General features: G+C 50.3%; 1 protein-coding gene across 2 annotated transcripts in view; it reads left to right on the plus strand.

The window, feature by feature from the left end:
- The first annotated feature begins 299 nt into the window (after window positions 1-299).
- MAPK1 (mitogen-activated protein kinase 1) overlaps window positions 300-17,976 on the plus strand; it is a 71,976-nt gene continuing 54,299 nt past the window's right edge. For both annotated transcript variants that reach the window (XM_058656505.1, XM_058656506.1), the window contains exon 1: window positions 300-650. In XM_058656505.1, the coding sequence (XP_058512488.1) occupies window positions 535-650 (116 nt within the window). In that variant the 5' untranslated portion in view covers window positions 300-534. The remainder of the gene's footprint in view (window positions 651-17,976) is intronic.

Consider the following 17,976-nt stretch of genomic DNA (forward strand, 5'->3'; position numbering starts at 1 on the left):
TCACACCAAGTGAGGACACTTCCTGGATCTGTCAGGACCGGGTCTCGAACTCGCCTCACCCCTGGCTCTCTCAGATTCCCCGCCCCCGGCGAGTCCGCGCCTGACCCCTCCCTCTCCCTCAGCGACTCCACAGCCGCCTCACCCGCGGACGCACGTGACCGCGCCCTCCGGCGCCACTGCCGCAGTGCTCCTCCCTCAGCTCGCCTCTTCCGCCAGCCCCGCGAGGCCCCGCCCCTCATCGCGGGCAGCCAATGGGGGCGCACGCTTCTTGGCCCCGCCCCGGCGCCCTCCTCGGCGCGCGCCCCTCCCTCCGCCCGCCGGCCCGCCCGTCAGTCAGACAGGCGGTGGTTCCGAGCGCCGCCGCCGCGAGCTCTCGGCCTTCTCCTGAGCGGACGCGCTTCTCTCCCGCGTCCCGGTTGGCGGCAGCGGCTGCTGCGCGGGCGGCGACGCGGTCCTTCCGGGAGGCGCGACGGGAGTGGAGCGGCGGCCGCGGAGCGACGAGCCCAGCGAGGCGGAGGCGGCCCGGCAGCCAACATGGCGGCGGCGGCGGCGGGCGCGGGCCCGGAGATGGTCCGCGGGCAGGTGTTCGACGTGGGGCCGCGCTACACCAACCTCTCGTACATCGGCGAGGGTGCCTACGGCATGGTGTGGTGAGTGTCGGCGCCCCGTCCGCAGGCCCGGCCCGCTGCACCGCCCGGGGGCTGCAGCGGCGACCCCGGTCCTGGGGTTCGGTCGCAGGTCGGCGCGCCCCGAAGCCCGAGGCCCGAGGTCTAGGTGCCGCTCGCTGCTGCTGCTGCTGCTGCTGTTTGGGAGCTCGTCCCGGGCCGGTCTTCTAAGGGAGAGGTTGCAGGGGGCGGAGGCTCGGGGTGCAGGGGATGGCTGCGCTGACTTGTTCTGGCTGGGTTTCAAGGCCAGACCCTCCCCAGTTCCCCCATCCCCCTGCCCCGGGAGGCAAAGGAAGCGTCCCTCGCGCCCCAGTTTGCCAACATCCTGGCCTGGTCTTTGACGTGTGATGGTCGAACCGCACATTCCATCAGATGATCGCCTAGTGGCGGCGGGCGGGCGGCGGACCCTGCGGGTGTGCGGGGAGCCCCGGGATGATTAAGTCTCTGGCAGCCCCCTCTCGGCGTGTTGGCCGCCGACTGCTTTGGTTCGTTGTCTTGAAAAGGGTTGCTGGTGCTGCAGCTCAGGTTTTCCAAAAAACAGGGTCAGCGACAGGGGTTTGGGGGCATTGGGTGGAGGATTTCTGCCTTGAAGTTTTTATTTATTTTAATGGATGCAAATCAATCTAAGTGTGCGCGTTTCAGATAGAAGCAGCAAGCATCCCTTTGGTTTCTGAAAGATCTGCTTGGGATTGGGCCTCCTCCGACCCTCCCCCAATCTCAAGTGCGCTCTGTTCTCTTACCCAATGTGAAGGCTGCCAAGGCGTTTTACACTAATGACGGTGCCTTTCCCCTCTTACTGTTTTAGCGGTCAGTGTATTGCAGCTTTAGTGAAGTAATATTCTTTTTTTGCCATCACCTGCAGGCTCCCCTCCTGTTTATCCATATCCCTCTGAAACATTCATGGAGTGATGGTGGTGGTATCGTTTGCATTAGCTGTGCAGGCCCGACTACTGTTTGGTACTGAGGACTTGCAGGAATGGATTCTCTTCTGAGTCTTAGTATCTTTTGTGTTGAATGAAGAAAGCTCTGTTATGGAATGTTTCATGCTGGGTGCTCTGCTACAAGCTGTGCTTTGATTTTATTTGAACAGCCACCCTGAGAGAAGAGAAGGTGGCCTTTGCCCTCTGTTAAGATGTGGAAGTGTTTCCAGGTGCAAGCCTTTTTTCCGAGGTCCCAGAGTGAAGGTGTGAGACTTGAGAGTGAGACCAAAGTTTGAGATCCTGTATCCAACGCCCAGGTGCTGTTCAGGACACCCTTCAACAGAGTCAGCGATAATTCCAGCATTCGAATGCATTTTAGTGCTGTGTGCTAGTGTGTTTCAAGAACACAAATAAATTTAGGTGAAGGTCATTTTGGAAATGCCATGAAGGGCACGTTTTACCGGTGACCGTAGCTCGATAGAAAAATAGGGTGCATTTTTAGAAGACTGCTTGACTCCATAAGGAGCAAAATGCTTTCTAGGATACAGATTGACAGGTGTCCACAGCTTAGAAGCCAAAGGAGAACTTAAAAACTCAGGTCAGACTTAAAAGAAATCCGGCCCTGCTGAGTAGCTGGGAGGAGGTCCTGCACAGAGTGTCCCTTCTCTGTCATCCATGTCATGCTGTGGCACCTGTGAGAAGTCCACCAGAAGCTGGGTCTCCTTGGCAGAGGCTCAGGATTGCCTGTGTCCTCTGACCCCTCCCTTTAAAAAAATAGATCTAAAACATGGACTGAAAAAAAATCTTGCAGACAGATCAGTTGAAAGAATGTTTTTCTCTTAGCTGATAAGATTTTTTTTAACTGATCTGAAAATGATGCAGATTAGGGAACCGTGTCTGTCACTGCTCACCGACTTATTTGACCTCCGTTCATGTGCTAAGTACTCTGACTGCAATTTTCCCTTTCTAAATGAAATTTAAGAGATGTTTGAATCATGGGAGTCCAGGTTATAACCTTTTCTCTTCAGGGTAATAGCGTGACCTCATGTTGACTGGATCTTCTGTATGTCACATTCATTAGCATCTGATCAATAAGTTTTGGAGAATGAAGATTTGTGGTCAAAATGCTAATATTTTGAATAGCAATATTTTAAACACTACTATAAAGACTCAGAAGTTTGTTAATGTTTTGCAGATTTTTTTTCCAATTTTTCAACAAGTTCCTCAGGATTTTTGTTTTGGTCAGAGCCCCTTTCTAACCACTGTGTGGAAGCTGTAGAGATGAAGAATGAGGCTTGAGTTGGGCCTTTAAGAGTGGGTGTGAGTTTGACAGGCAGATAATAGAAGCAAGTGACAGCTTGAGCTGTGGAATCTAATCCTGGAAAAGCACTCAGGTGGCGAACCATCGGGGACCCTCAAAACCCCACATTTAGCAATGTGTTTGTGCTGTGGGGGAAGTAAGAATGTTTTTGAAAGAGGCAGTCACTTTGTCAATTTTGAATTTTTGGAAAAGATGGCTTCCCTGGTGGGAACGGTAGGAAGAGCAGCGACTGGAGTGGTGGGGTGTGTGAGGCCGTGGTGGCCTTGCAGGGCTGAGGGGCTGTGTGGAGAATGGGCAGCAAGGGCCGCTGCTGGAAGAGTGGAAGGGAGAGGTCCCATCGTGGCAGGCAGGAGCAGGAATGAAGGATGAGGCAGAGGTGTGAGAGTTGGGAGGAAGACAGAACTGGTATCTCCTCGTTTTATTATTCTAGTTAATTAGAAAGACTGGAAGAGAGACCCCTGGGAGCCTTCCTCCACTGACTGACTCCCCAAACTCCTGGAACAGCCAGGCCTGGTCCAGGCTGAAGCCAGGAGCCCGTGACTGCCCTGGGTCTCCCAGCCGGGATCTGAAGCAGGGTAAGGCCTGAAGCAGGCACCCGAATGAGGGGCGGTCGTTCTTAACTGTGTCCCCACTGCTCTGTCAGCTCCTGCCCCCGGGATTGCTGTTTTCCTAAAAGGTTGCATGTATTTGAAAGATGGACTTAGAGTGTTCTTGCATCTGTTGGTTCATTGCCCTCAAACAGCTGGACTGATCTGAAGCCAGCAGCTTCATCCGGGTCTCCCCAGTGCCCAAGCAGTTGGACTGTCCTCCGCTGCTTTCCCAGGTACTTCGGCTAGCTGGGAGTTGAATCAAGCGTGGAATAGCCAGAATTGTAACTGGCCCTGCATACCCAATACACCATAGCACCAGCCCTTGGAGTCAGCATTTGAGGGGGATTTCTGAGTTGGGAAGATACAAGGTTCCATGAGTGAGTGGGTGTGAGCATAACTGCTCATCCAGGAAGCCTGGGAGGATGTGGTACCTTTATCAAGGGAGGCTGTAGGCAAAGTAGGTTTGTCAGGGAGAAGTGGTAAGTACTGGTCTGGACTTAAATTTTTGATAGCCTGGATGATCAGGGTGGGGAAACCCCCCCCTTTTTTCTGTCAAGTGCCATTTGGATATTTACGGCATCTTTCAAGGGATGTGTGAAATTATCAACTTAAAAATCAGTCTGCTATAGGTTTATTGAATTTTTTCAGTTTATTTATTTTTATTGGAAAAGCAGATTTTACACAGAGAAGGAGAGACAGAGAGGAAGATCTTCTGTCTGCTGATTCACTTCACAGGTGGCTGCAATGGACAAAGCTAAGCTGATCCCAAGCCAGGAACCAGGAGCTTCCTCCAGCTCTTCCCTGTGGGTCAGGGTCCCAAGGCTTTGGGCCATACTCACTACTTTCCCAGGCCACAAACAGGAAGCTGGATGGGAAGTAGAGCAGCCGGGACACAAACTAACACCCATATGGGATCTTAGGCGTGCAAGACAAGAATCTTAGCCACTAGGCTGTCGTGCCAGGCCCGGTTTATTGGAGTTCAAGTCCCATCTGTGTTTGCCATAGCAGAGTCAGGCCTGGTGGTTTTGGGTGGGCATCTGGAGGTTTATGATGAGCTGGAGATGAGATTGTGTATAGGTGATTTGTTTGTTTTTTAAACCTTGGAGTAGGTGAACATACTCTAAATAAGTACGCTCGTATTGGGTCTTGCAAGCATGTTTTGTTTTACTCCTTTCAATGGACGGAGCATTTCATTGATTTTCAGAGGGATCTGCTGTCCCAGATGGGCTAGGAGCCACTGAGAGGGAGCAGAAGGACCAAAGAGGAGAGACTGACAGATATAGGCTTCACAAGTCCACCAGGAAGAAGAGCCCCTGGGGGTCATTGTGATGTGCTCTGGAAGGATGGGGAGAAGGGGAGGAGTGAGAAAGGAGACATCCAGGCCTGGCGAGCTTGGTTGTGCTGTTCACTAAGATAAGAAGTGTCTGTCTGGAAGCTTGAGTTGGCGGTCTTGCATTTGAACCTGACAGAGGTCATGCAGTCATCTTCTTAGAGAAGCTAATCCAAGCCTTGGGAGTGAGTAGGAGGACCGCGCCCAGGGGACGCCTGCCTGTATCTGTGAGCTGAGAGCGGAAGGGAAGAGGGCAGAGGAAGTGTGGTCAGGGAGACTGGTCACCAGGGGTTGGTGCTGTGCACTGGAGAAGGCAAGCTGCAGCCAGAGACTGCTTCACAAGCAGAGAGCTCTGGGAGCACACTGCTGACGGCACAGCCTTCCAGTCTGCCTGTGGACCCCGACTTTACTCAGTGCCTGCTGCATTTGTTTCCCCCTGTCCTTCAGCACTAGTCCTCAGGACCACATTGTGAAGGTGGTGGTCTGTCCTTCAGACGGATCCGAGAGCCATTAAGTAACTTGTCACTTACATGCAAACTCGGGAGCAGTGGAGCAACCCAGTGTGGCTGGTTGCTAAGTGATACTCAGAGATGAGAGTTGGGAAAAAATGGATGCTTTCAGTAACAGAAAATGTCTGCGGTCCCCTTTGGCTTCCATGGCCGTCAGCCTTTAAAACCTTCAACGCAAAATCCCTTCCTTGGCAGACGTTATAGAGCAATGATGGGCCGGACCCCGCCTGGCCTCTGCCCTGCAGGAACTCTGGGTGCCGACGAGGGGATGCAGCTGGGGTCTGTGCCAGCACCACACAGGCAGGGGAGTGTGCAAAGGTCCCAGTGGCACAGGCTGACTTTACACAACTTCACACACCTTCTTGTTTTTAACTGGGTCACTCTGCAGATGCCCACAGTGGACAAGGCTGAGCAGCCAGGCTCAAGCTGGGAGGCAGGAACTCAGTAACCCAGGGCATCCAGATGGATGCCAGGAGGCATGGCTGCATCACAGGTTCTTCCTTGTGGGACGAGGTGCCCCTTTCTCCACCCGCAGACCTTTGTGCTAGGTGTTGGGTGACTAGGAGGAGCCCGTGGTAGGCGGAGGGAGATGTGCGTGTGGTCAAGACAAGTGCTGGGGGTGGCTGAAATGCAGGAGGCCTTGGGACTGGGGCTGCGCAGTGAAGGTTGGCAGGACCAGAACTAAGGGGTGTCTGGACTGCGTCTGTGGGTAATTGAGTCATGAAGGAGGGGTCCCTCTGCCAGTTCCCCATCACGTTTTTATTATTTTCCTATTTCTTTTATATTCATGCCCAGTCCTCTGTTTGCTTATCTCATCTATACTCAGGAAGGGGTGATTTGTTTATTATTGTTATTTTAAGATTTCTTTGTTTTTATTAGAAAGTTAGATTTACAGAGAGAGGAGAGACAGAGAGGAAGATCCATCCACTGATTTGCTTCCCAAGTAACTGCAACAGCCAAAGCTGAGCAGGAGCCATGAGCTTCCTCTGGGTCTCCCATGCGGGTTGCAGGGTCCCAACGCTTTGGGCTGTCCTCAACTACCCTTCCAGGCCACAAGCAGGAAGCTGGATGGGAAACAGGGCCACCGGGACACGAACCAGTGCCCACATGAGATCCTAGTGGATGCGAGGTGAGGACTTAAGCCACTACGCTACCGCTGGGCCTTCCTTTTTTTTTAACCTCCTTTCTCTAGGGACATTTTGAAATGTGGGGGGCTTCCTTGTTGTCGCAGTGGTGGGGAGTAGGGGTTACTGGCCCTTCAGGGTGGATGTGATGGGGCAGACAAGCTGACTGAACTGCCCTGTGTAACACTGGAGAATCATCCCTCCAGCCCCCCATGCGCAGGTCCTGCCTTCCTCCAAGGCTGGTCTCTGGACTTGGCCTGCTTGCTGCTGCCGCCCAGCCTCGCAGGCACACTGCTGGCCGACGGCGCCGCCTGAGTGTTCATCCAGGCCAGCCGGCATAGCGGGTCACTGCGGAGCTGGGTTCAGATCCTTCGCTTCACTTGCTACTGCTAATCTAACTTTGAATAAAGAAGTGTCTTGTGCTTTTTGAATCTAAAAGATGCAAACGTCAAGGCCATGGGAAATCTAGTGTTGGGAACAGAGTTGCAATAGGACTCAGAACACAGTTGCTTTTGGTACTAGCAGCATTCCTGATGAAATGCTCTTGGTAGCTAGCCTTAACTGTTGAATGCTCTGCCTACAAATTAGTTTGCATATTCCCAGTTTTAGGGATTTGCATCTGGATTTTTTAAAAAGAGTTAACTTATTTTTATCAGAAAGGCAGATTACAGAGAAAAAGAGAGACAAAGAGAAAGGGTCTTTCATCCACTGATTAACTCCCCAAGTGGCCACAATGGCTAGAACCAATCTGAAACCAGAAACCAGGAGCCTTCTACTGGTCTCCCATGCAAGTTCATGGTCCCAAGACCTTGGGTCTAATTCAGCTGCTTTTCCAGGACACAAGCATAGAGCTGGGAGGGAAATTGGACAGCTGGGATATGAACCAGCACTCATATGGGATCCTGGTGCATACAAGGCGGGTGCTGTGACTGTCACAGTACAGACATGTTAGGGCTGGCAGGGTAACAGTCTCTTTGGGGAGAGATTCAGTTGCTTTAGAAGAACACGTGAAAATGAGCAGAGCAGGTCCTCTCCAGGATCTCTCTCGGAATCTCAGTCTTGGGCTGAGCTCGGGGTGTGAACTGGTGGCTGGAAGGAACTGAAAGGTAGGAACTAGGGTGTTAGAGCTAAGTCAAGACCAACTGACTAACATTAGTTGGGCACCCACCTCACTCTAGGTGGTTTCAAATTCTCAGTCTGGGGTCTGAGGTGGGACCCTAGGGAAGTGATTGGGTTGGATTAGGGTGCTTGATAGTGCCTCGTGAGTGAATTATGAGGCAATTTGCATATGCATGTGTGTTAATGGAGAGACTAAAATGTAGACAGAGACTGGTCTCAGTTCCTTGGCATCTAGGTTCCTGATTCCTGGCTACAGCCGTCACCCCAGGATGTTGTCTTTGTGGTGTCTTCATGGCAGAGTGGGTAGCAGTGTAGGTGTTGCCTGCTAACAGATTACCCAACCTGAGCTTGGTTCCCTCATCCCTACGGAGAGTATAGTGGTATACCAGGGGACTTCAGAAAGCTTATAGAAAGATGCAGTTTTAGCAAAAATAAATAAATAAATGGAAAGAAAATGTGAACTTGTATTTCCCAACATAGCTTCACCAAGTTAAAGACACTTGGGTAAGTGATGGGGCAACCATTGGTCCATCCCTAAACTGAGTATCCTGGGAATTTAAACCCTGCCAAGGTGGTTTTTAAAAGTTACAAACTGAAGAAAGATATACACCCTTTGAGGATTGTTTTAGATTAGAAAAGAAAAAGGAGCTGGATGGAACCAAATCACAACTATAGTACTGATGTTTATTTCTAGAAGCCTAGGAAATTGTGCATGTTTAGTGAGAGGCAGGGAGCTTCGTTGTGGTGGAGAGGGGCTCTGTGCTGGATGTCACGGGCACCCTGCTGCTGGCCTTTCTCAGAACACCCCCTTACAGCAGGTGGTGTCCTTCATTGGCCTTCTAGGACATCAGCCAGCAGAATGCCTTGTGCTTGACCTTTGCCCTCAAAGGATCTGCTTTTCCTGACTGGACCATCTCGTCCTCTCGGTAGCCTTTGCTTCCCGGATGCTTGTGTTTCACAGGGTCCTGGTGATGAAGTCGCGTTTCATCTCCTGTTCGAATTCCTTGCTGAGATACTTCAGCATTGAAGTCCATCGTTGAGAATCTCCATTCTTGTCTGTAGCTGATGGGACTCAGCAGATTTGGCATCCGTTGAGCAGAAAGTAGATGCCATCAGAATTAAACCGGGGGTCCAGCACAATGGCTTGACGGTTAAACCCTCACCTTGCACCTTGCACCTGCCAGGATCCTGGGCACTGGTTCATGTCCTGGCTGCTCTAGTTCCCTGCTTGTGGCCTGGGAAAGCAGTAGAGGATAGGCCAAAGCCTTGGGACCCTGCACCTGCAGGGGAGGCCTGGAAGAAACCCTTGCCTCCTGGCTTTGGCCTGGCCCAACCCCAGTGGTTGTACTTGTTGGTAGACTGAGCCAGCAGATGACAGCTTGTTTTCATTCTCGCTCGCACTCTCTCAACTCTGCCTTTTACATAAAGTAAAAACTCATTTTAAAAATTTGGACTTTGGGTGAGGGCTCAAACAAAATGAGTTTTTGCTTGCAAATTGATGTGGATGATGTGCCGCTGTGGGCGGGCTTCATCTCTGACATTGTCTCATCCCTTCTGACAGCTGGCTAGTAGTGGATTCCAAACTGCTTTGGGGCTTTGTCCTCTTGCACTTGTGTAACGCGTCACTGATGTCACTGTTCTTGCATCCAAGCTCCACCATCAGTCTGATGTTTGTTTTTCAGTTTTAGCAGATTTACTCTGATAACTTTTCCCAAACTAATGTCTTAATCCTTATTAGTGCCTCAGCCTAGGACCTGTTCCGGCGTGTTAGATCAAGTAAGCATGAATTTATTTTGATGCAAAAGAAAATTGAAATCCTTATATGTATATGGATTTTAATATATATATATACACGCACACACACATTTTTTTTTGGTGATGTGCATTTCCCATGACCTTTCTGTGGTAACTACTTGCCCCTTCTGGTGTTGGGAGGATTGACTTAAGGTAGTGTTACGGTGCGAAGGCTGCTGCTGTACCTGTTGTTCCTCCCTTGAAGGAGGTGGAGCTTCAAAGCCCGGGTGGACGCCCACCTCAGGCTGGGGACGTCATCTTGGAATGGAAGGCTGCAGGTACAGGTTGTGCTGGATGGTCTTCCCAGCCACTGCTCCCAGGCTTTGATTGTAGCATCAGCGTCTTCCGAGCCGGGCTCTGGGTCCCGCCCCTCCCCTCCACCAGCAGTGTCTTGCTGCAGCATTGGGAACAGACAGATAAGGAAATGAATTGCTTTGTGATACAGTTGGTGCTTTCAACAGCAGCGCACACACTCCTGTGAGATCCTTCTGAGCCTGGCAGCTGGGCTGCCCACTCATGAGTGACTTCCCCACACCGTTCCCGTACAAGGTGCCATGCTGGTGCTGACTCATGGCGCGGCAGGCGGCTCCCCACAGGGAGCTTGTGGTCTGTGGGGTGCCTGGTTGAGTTGGCAGTGGCCTGAAGGGATGGGAAAGGTTTGATCAGGAGACTTCTTCTGAGGTGCTTAGCACACACCCTGTCCAAGGTACTGTCTCCACAGCCTCCTGATGCAACAAAGTACAAATATAAGCAACTACTTGCAAGAACCACAAAAAAATACTCTAAGTGGGAAAAAAATAACAAAACCTACATCTTGCCTGATTCCGTTTTCCTGAACGTTCTAGAAGAGGCAAAACAGAAAGCAGGCCAGGGGTAGCCTGAGGGTGGGAGGAGGGTGGCAGCGGGAACCGGTTGCAAGTGACAAGACAGAGCTCTCTGGAATGATGGCACTATTCTAAAACTGGCTTGTGGTGACAGCTGCACAAGTCTGGAAATTTACTATAAGTCACTAAACTCAACTCTTGGAATTTCATGGCATGTCCCTACAGCTATCTAAAAATAAAAGGCAGAAGGCCAAAGTTTCTTTGGCTAGTTGTTTGGTCAACAATTAAAAAAAAAAAGTGTAGCGGAAGGGGTTAATGCAGCTTCATTTTGTAAAGCGGGTGTGAACATTTGAGGCCAAATCCATGCCCCCAGCTCCACCCTGAGGACCCAGACAGGTGTGAGCAGCTCCTGGCTCTGGATCCGCTCAGTTCTGGCCATTGCAGCCATTTGGGGAGTGAACCAGTGGACTGAAGATCTTTCTCTGTCTTCTATCTGTAAAGCTGCCATTTCCAATAAAAATAAATCTTTTTAAGAAAAAAAAAATTCACCATGGCTGCCGGCTGCAGCAGGGAGGTGATCTGGGCAGTTTGGGGGCTGGTTGGGAATTTTGTGTGTGTGTCACAGAATTTGCCTTTATTTTTTTTATTTACTTTTATCTATTTTTTTAATAAAGCAAACTTTTTTTTTTTTTTAGAAATAGTGGCTTTTTTTTTTTTTTTTTTTATTACAAAGTCAGATATACTGAGAGGAGGAGAGATAGAGAGGAAGTGGAGCCACCGGGATTAGAACCAGCGGCCATATGGGATCAAGGCGAGGACCTTAGCCACTAGGCCACGCTGCCAAGCCCTAAAGCAAACATTTATTAAACTGTGATAAAAACATTCCATCAAATTACAAAACCTGAGTAAGAAAAACAAACGGCACATGCTTAACTGTAGTTGACATTCAAATAAAATTTGCATTGGTTGGGAATTCTTGTCTGGCAGTGCTGAGCCTGTGCCCAAACACCTTTAGATACATTTGTCCACCAGATCAACTTTGGTTTTTTTTCATAGTTGAAGATGCTCTAAAAAGGGAGGAAAGATCCTTGTGTAGCGCTCTCCTCAGGGTAATTTTTCAAACAGGCCTACAAAAATGCTCGCTGTGTTGTTTTAGACTAGGGGTGCAAGGTGATAGCACTGTTAGACCAAGGCCGTGGCCACACAGTCTGTCCTCGCCGAGGCATTTTGCTGTTAGTTTTAGCCTTTTTTGGACAATTTGCATCACCTCCAGGCCGTGGGGATGGGGTCGAGTGGAACGTCTGGCCCATGGGCTGTCTGCGGCCTAGGAAATCGTTCAGTCTGCGCATCTGCGGCAGGTTGATTTTTGAGTTGATCGTGTTGCCTGGCCTGCAGGTGATGTTAGGGATATTCAAATCTTCCTGAGCAGGAGAAAGAGTCCCCTGCGTGGCACAGACCATTCAAGTGATGGTAGAAGCGGTGTTCTTCAGGAAGTGTTGCGAGTTCTTGGCTCTGATCTAAAGGAAGCTCAATAATAAAGACGTTTGCGTGGCTGGTTAGGAAGTACTCTTTATTTTTTTCCTACACTGTTTCTCTGAAATTGGGGTTAGTGATCCCTGAAAAGTTTAGTAGAACTAGCTTGTGGAGTCTGGCACAATGGCTTAGAGTCTAAATCCTTGCCTTGTACGCCCAGGATCCCATATGGGCACTGGTTCATGTCTTGACTGCTCCACTTCCTGTCCAGCTCCCTGCTTGTGTCCTGGGAAAGTAGTCAGGGACGGCCAGAAGCCTTGGGACCCTGCACCCACGTGGGAGACTCAGAAGAGGCTTCTGGCTCCAGCTTTGGGTTGGCTCAGCTCCAGTCATTGAGGACTCTTTGAGAGTGAACCAGCAGATGGAAGATCTCTCTGTATCTCCTCTCTGTATACCTGCCTTTCCAATAAAAACAAAACAAAACAAAACAAAATATCTGACCTGTGAAGTAGTTTCTTGTTTTGTGGTGTGTGTTGCCGTGGGAAAATGTTGAAGTGATTCAGAATTCTTTTAAAAATGATGTGTGACTATGTATTGTTTCTGCTTGAGTTGTGTTGTCCTAGAAGTTGATTCATTTCACTTGTCTTTGCCTTACTGTGGCAGTTTCTTTAAACTTTGAGATAGTAAAGACCACTTGAAGAGTACATTTGATGCCTGTAGTCATTGCACAGGTTACAAAATCGGGCTTTGCCAGTAACTTAGGAATGTTTTACAGGCTTCCCCCAGACTCTGGTTGTGAAGTGTCAGCTTCCCTCCCCTTTTTATCTCTTCTTACTGAAGTATAGTACCTCAAGTGTGCCAACAGTGGAGGTGTATCTTCCCTGCAAAGCTCTGCACTGCAGCTGGCCCATTTGCGGATGCGCACTCAGGACCCGCGGTCCAGCACTCCCGGACATGCACACGGCCAGTGCCGCCCTCCAGGCATGTTCTCCGGGATTACCTCTGTGCCAGCACCTACCAGTGTGGATTCACCACGCGTTGCGTTTCATGTGGATGGAGTCATGTTTTCTCTGTTCCGTCTGGCTTGTTTGTGTATCTTTGGTTCATTCTTAGTATTTCATGGTAGACGGGACAATTTTTGGCACAATTTTTTGTTTTGTTTTTATTTATTTGAAAGAGTTACAGGGAGGGAAAGAGAGACACATATCTTCCACCTGCTGCTTCACTCCCCAGATGGCTCCCTTGGCCAGGGCTGAACCAGGCTGAAGCCAGGAACCTGTAGCTCTGGCTGGGTCTCCCGTGTGTGCAGGTGCCCAGGCATGTGGATCATCTTCCAGTGCTTTCCCATGCTCATTAGCAGAGAGCTGGGTCAGAGATGGAGCTCCTGGGACTCTGTCACTCATATGATGTTGGCATCAGAAGTGGTGGTCTAACCTGTACCACAGTGCTGGCCCCCTACACCAATTTTTTTTTTTAAAGATTTATTCATTTTATTACAGTCAGATATACACAAAGGAGGAGAGACAGAGAGGAAGATCTTCCGTCCGATGATTCACTCCCCAAGTGAGCCGCAATGGGCCGATGCGCACCGATCCGAAGCCGGGAACCTGGAACCTCTTCCGGGTCTCCCATGCGGGTGCAGGGTCCCAATGCATTGGGCCGTCCTCAACTGCTTTCCCAGGCCACAAGCAGGGAGCTGGATGGAAAGTGGAGCTGCCGGGATTAGAACCGGTGCCTATATGGGATCCCGGGGCGTTCAAGGTGATGACTTTAGCTGCTAGGCCACGCTGCCAGGCCCGCCCTACACCAATTTTTAAAGCTTTTTACTTGTCTGAGAGGAAGAGAGAGAGAGAGACCCACAGAGCTTGCATCTGCTCAGATGCTTACTCCTCAGATGCTGGCAGTAGCTGGGACTGGGCCAGAACAAAGACAGGAGCCAGAATTCAGTCCAGGTCTCCCACATGGAGACTTGCACGTGGGTGACAAGGGCACAGCCCTTGAGCCGTTACCTGCTGCCTCCTGGGGTGTCTTAGGAAGCTGGAGTGGGGAGGGGAGCCCAGCTGGAACCCAGGCCTTGCACCCTGCAACCTAACCAGTCAGTGACATAGCCACATGTGGCAGATGTCACCCTGCCCCCAACACGTTGTTTCTCTTGTTCAGACACATTTGGATTGCTCCCAGTTTTTGACTCTTGATCGTGTAATCAGGAAACTTCTAGTGCATGTGTTTGGTGAACGTGTGGACGTGCTTCTGTTGGATGTGCAGCTACTTGGCAGCAGAATGGCTGCGTTCCAGGCAGTCAGTCCGTAAGTCATATGTCACCTCTGCCGTAGTGGATGGCCTTCGAGCTGCTCTGTATCCTTGGCAGCACTGCTAAGCATCATGAGATAGTGTGCTTTGTGGGTTTGGTTTGAATCTCCCTGATGAGTTCTGTTTTTCATGGTCAGTAGCCATTTAACTCTCGTAGAATATTTAATGGACTTCTGGATATTTTTCTTTGGATATTTCTTTTAGGAATTTTTTCAGATTTATTTATTTTTATTGGAAAGGCAGATAAGATTTACAAATGAGAGACAGATTTTCCATCCGCCAGTTTCCTCCCCAGGTGGCCGCAACAGCTGGATCTGAAGCCAGGAGCTGCTTCTGGGTCTCCTTTGCAGGTGCAGGGTCCCAAGGCTTTGGGCCATCCTCGACTGCTTTCCCAGGCCACAAGCAGGGAGCTGGATGGGTAGTGGAGTGGCCAGGACGTGAACTGGTATGAGATCCCAGTGACTGTAAGTGAGGATTTAGTCACTGAGCCATTGCGCCCGGCCCATAAGTACGAATTCTTCACGAATCATGGACACAATTCTTTAGGATTTGCCTGTTGCTGTTTTGTGCTACTAGTTGAATTTGGTGTGCGTATGGGCTTCAGTTTCCTAGTGGATGTCAGCATCTTGTGTCCTTGAACTTATTGATCGCAACCCTTTTAAAGGCTTTCTCATCCTTCTAGCAACTGGCTCATCTAGAACCTGTTTTCTCTCTTTCCTTTACTGACCAAATCAAGTGCCAAAACTTCGGTAATGCCTTACTTGATGTGTAGCTTTCATTTCTGCAAATGATGAGGCACATGGCTGCTGTGTGGCCATCGTACACCCCGTCATGAATGCCTTGTGATCACCAGAGGGGGAAGCTCCACACCAGGTCTTCTGCCTGGCCCTCTCTAACAGCTGCTTCTTTGACTCTTTCTCCAGTTCTTGAGACACAGGGAATCAGAGTGAGTGTCTGGGCCCCTTCCTGACCCTCATTGGGAGCTCCACTCTGCCACCATCCAGGTGCAGCAGCAGCACCAGTGAGCTACTCCTCTGAGACTCTGGCAGGGTCCCCCTCACTGGGAACCCTGGTGCCTCCAGGCGGGGGCCACAATGGCCTTGCACCCTGACAGGCAGTGGCTAGAGCAGCGCTGGTTGACACTGCGCGACGCTGCCACTGGCATAGCCGTGGCCTTCTGTGCCCTCTTACCTGGTGCCGTGGCACCTCGTAGAACCCAGCCGAGAGCAGAGCAGCCTCCGCTGCATGAGCAGAAAGCCCCTCCTGGTTCTGCTGGTCTGCTGTGCAAGCCCCGGCTGGAGCCTGGCTGCTGTGGGTGACCATTTGGGAGGTGCTGGAGGATGGCTTTCTTCTTCCCAGAGTTTACGCTGTGCAGTGCTGACAGTGTCTTCACCCAGCCGGAGGATGAGCTGACGGGAGGCAAGGCTGCAGCTCTTGGAGGGCTTGGTCTACCTCTGCTTTGTGTGTCCTTGCCCTGTCATGGTTGTGACCTTGTCCACGGAGCTTGGAGCCTGGGTGTGTTTTACCGGGGCTGCTAACCCCCTAGAACATTCTTAAATCCCTGTCTAACCCCTCAGCACCATCAGTCGCAGGAACTTGTATTTGTTAGCAGCTTTTCGTGTAAGGCCATCCCACGGTGTTTCAGGTGTGTTGAATCTGGCAGGGTTTTTGCTCCACTTTTCCAAAGTACTGGCAGTAAGTCCCCAGAGCTATTTCATCGTGTAGTCTTGAAGCAGCTCCCTGGCCAAGCTCTCCTCCTCCTCCTCCTCGTGGGTGTCTGTATCCCTGGTAACAGATGCTGCTGGAACTGAAACAAGTCTTATGGACCAAAGTTACATAGTTAAATGTTCTCAACTAGGGACAGGCTATAGAAGCCTGAACATCACACAGAAAGGAAAAGGGGTAAATGACTTGTGTTTTTCCAGGCTTTTCGTTGGCATCCACAGATGGCTCATCTCTGGTGGTTATGAACCACCTCTGGTGGCACTCCTTTTGAAGGTGGGGAAAGTCAGAGGTTTCAGGGTGCTAGTAGCTATCTAAGAAGTGCAAATTTTCAGTAAGTGTTTATGCCCATCATGTGAGGAACGAACACAGAACCGTGAGAGGGTGTGTGGGTAGGATTGTAAGTTACGCTGCTGCTTGTACCACTGGCATCTCATTTGAGCACTGGTTCAAATCCCTGATGCTACTGCTCTTCCTCTTCTCCCTTCCTCCTCTTCCCTCTCCCCCTTCTCCTTTTTCCTCTTTTTCAGAGCAACAGAGAGAGAGATCTTCCATCCATTGGTTCACTCTCCAGATGGCCGCAACAGCTGCAGTTGCTGCTTTTCCAGGCCGTTAGGGAGCTGGACCAGGCATGGAGCAGCCAGGTCTTGAACCAGTAACCAGCTTGGGGTGCTGTCCCCAAGCTGCTCTACTTCTGATCCAGCTGCCTGGTGATGTGCCTGGGAAAGGAAAAGATGGACCAGGTACTTCAGCCTCTGCCACTCACGTGGGAGGCCTAGATGAAGCTCCAAGCTTTGGCCTGGCCCAGCAGTGAACATTGTGGCCATTTGTGGAATGACCCAGTGGGTGGAAGAACTGTCCTATTTCTGTCACTCTGCCTTTCAAACGTTTTTTAAAAAACAATTATTTTTAGGGCTGCATTTCAGTAGCCTAGTGGCTAAAGTCTTCACCTGGCACACCCGGGATCCCATATGGACACCAGTTTGTATCCCGGCTGCTCCACTTTGTTTTTCTTGGAAAGTCAGATTTACGGAGAGGAGATACAGAGAGAAAGGTCTTCCAACCACTGGTTCACTCCCCTAGTGGCTGCAATGGCTGGAGCTGAGCGAATGCAAAACCAGGAGCTTCTTCCAGGTCTCCCATGCAGCTGCAGGGTCCCAAGGCTTTGGACCATCCTCTGCTGCTTTCCCAGACCACAAGCAAGGAGCTGAATGCGAAGTGAAACAAACATGGCACAAACTGGTGCCCATTTGGTATCTCAGTGGTTGCAAGGCAAGGATTTAGCTACTGAGCCATCGTGCCAGGCCCCCCAAGCAGTGTCTTAACTCTGTGAGAAAAACCTGCTCTGCTTCCAGTTCTTTTGAGTGTGTATCTAGAGATGGAATTGCTGAATCAAATGATTTTGTGTTTATTTATATATTTTTGAGGAGCCATCATATTGATTTATGTTTGTTTTTTGCAGTGGCTGTATAGACATTTTACCTTCCCACCTGCAGTGCATGAGGGCCCTGGTTTTTCTGCATCTTTGCCAGTTCTTGTTATTTTCTGTATTTTGGAGTGAGAGGGGGTGGGAAGAAGCAGAGATCTTCTGTCTACTGATTTATTCCCCCTAAGCCCACACAGCTGGGGTTGCACCAGGCCAGAACCAGTAGCCCAGAACTTCATATGGATCAACCATACACGTAGATAGGACCCAAGTGTTTGAGCTGTCACCAGCTGCTTCCCAGGTAAGCATTGGCAAGGAGCTGGAATCAGAAACAAACGAACTTGAACCCAGGGTGCTCAGTAGGGCATGCAGGCATCCCAGGCAGTGTTCCAACAGCCACTTACTGCCCACCCACCTGCTTGTTTGTTCGTTTTGTTTTGGTTTTTGGTAGCAGCCATCCTTTGGGTATGAAGGAGCTTATTTTGCAAGGTCTTGTGCCCTGGATGTTGGCTGTGCTGGCCGTCAGCAGTGGGAGTAACCGTCTCAGGAAGGGATGCGTTAAGCACTTTCTGGAGTAAAATTAAGATAAAATGCAACCCTGACTTAAGCAGACCTGTCCATAAAAACTGTAGGAGACTTTACAATGCAGAATTAATGGTGTGCTTTCTCCAGGCCTGCCTTTGTTTGTGGAAACATGTAAAAATACTTCTTTTTTTTTTTTTTTTTAAGATTTATTCATTTTATTACAGCCAGATATACACAGAGGAGGAGAGACAGAGAGGAAGATCTTCCGTCCGATGATTCACTCCCCAAGTGAGCCGCAACGGGCCGATGCGCGCCAATCCGAAG

The sequence above is a fragment of the Ochotona princeps genome, chromosome 29, assembly GCF_030435755.1.
Source record: "Ochotona princeps isolate mOchPri1 chromosome 29, mOchPri1.hap1, whole genome shotgun sequence".
NCBI classification, from domain to species: domain Eukaryota; kingdom Metazoa; phylum Chordata; class Mammalia; order Lagomorpha; family Ochotonidae; genus Ochotona; species Ochotona princeps.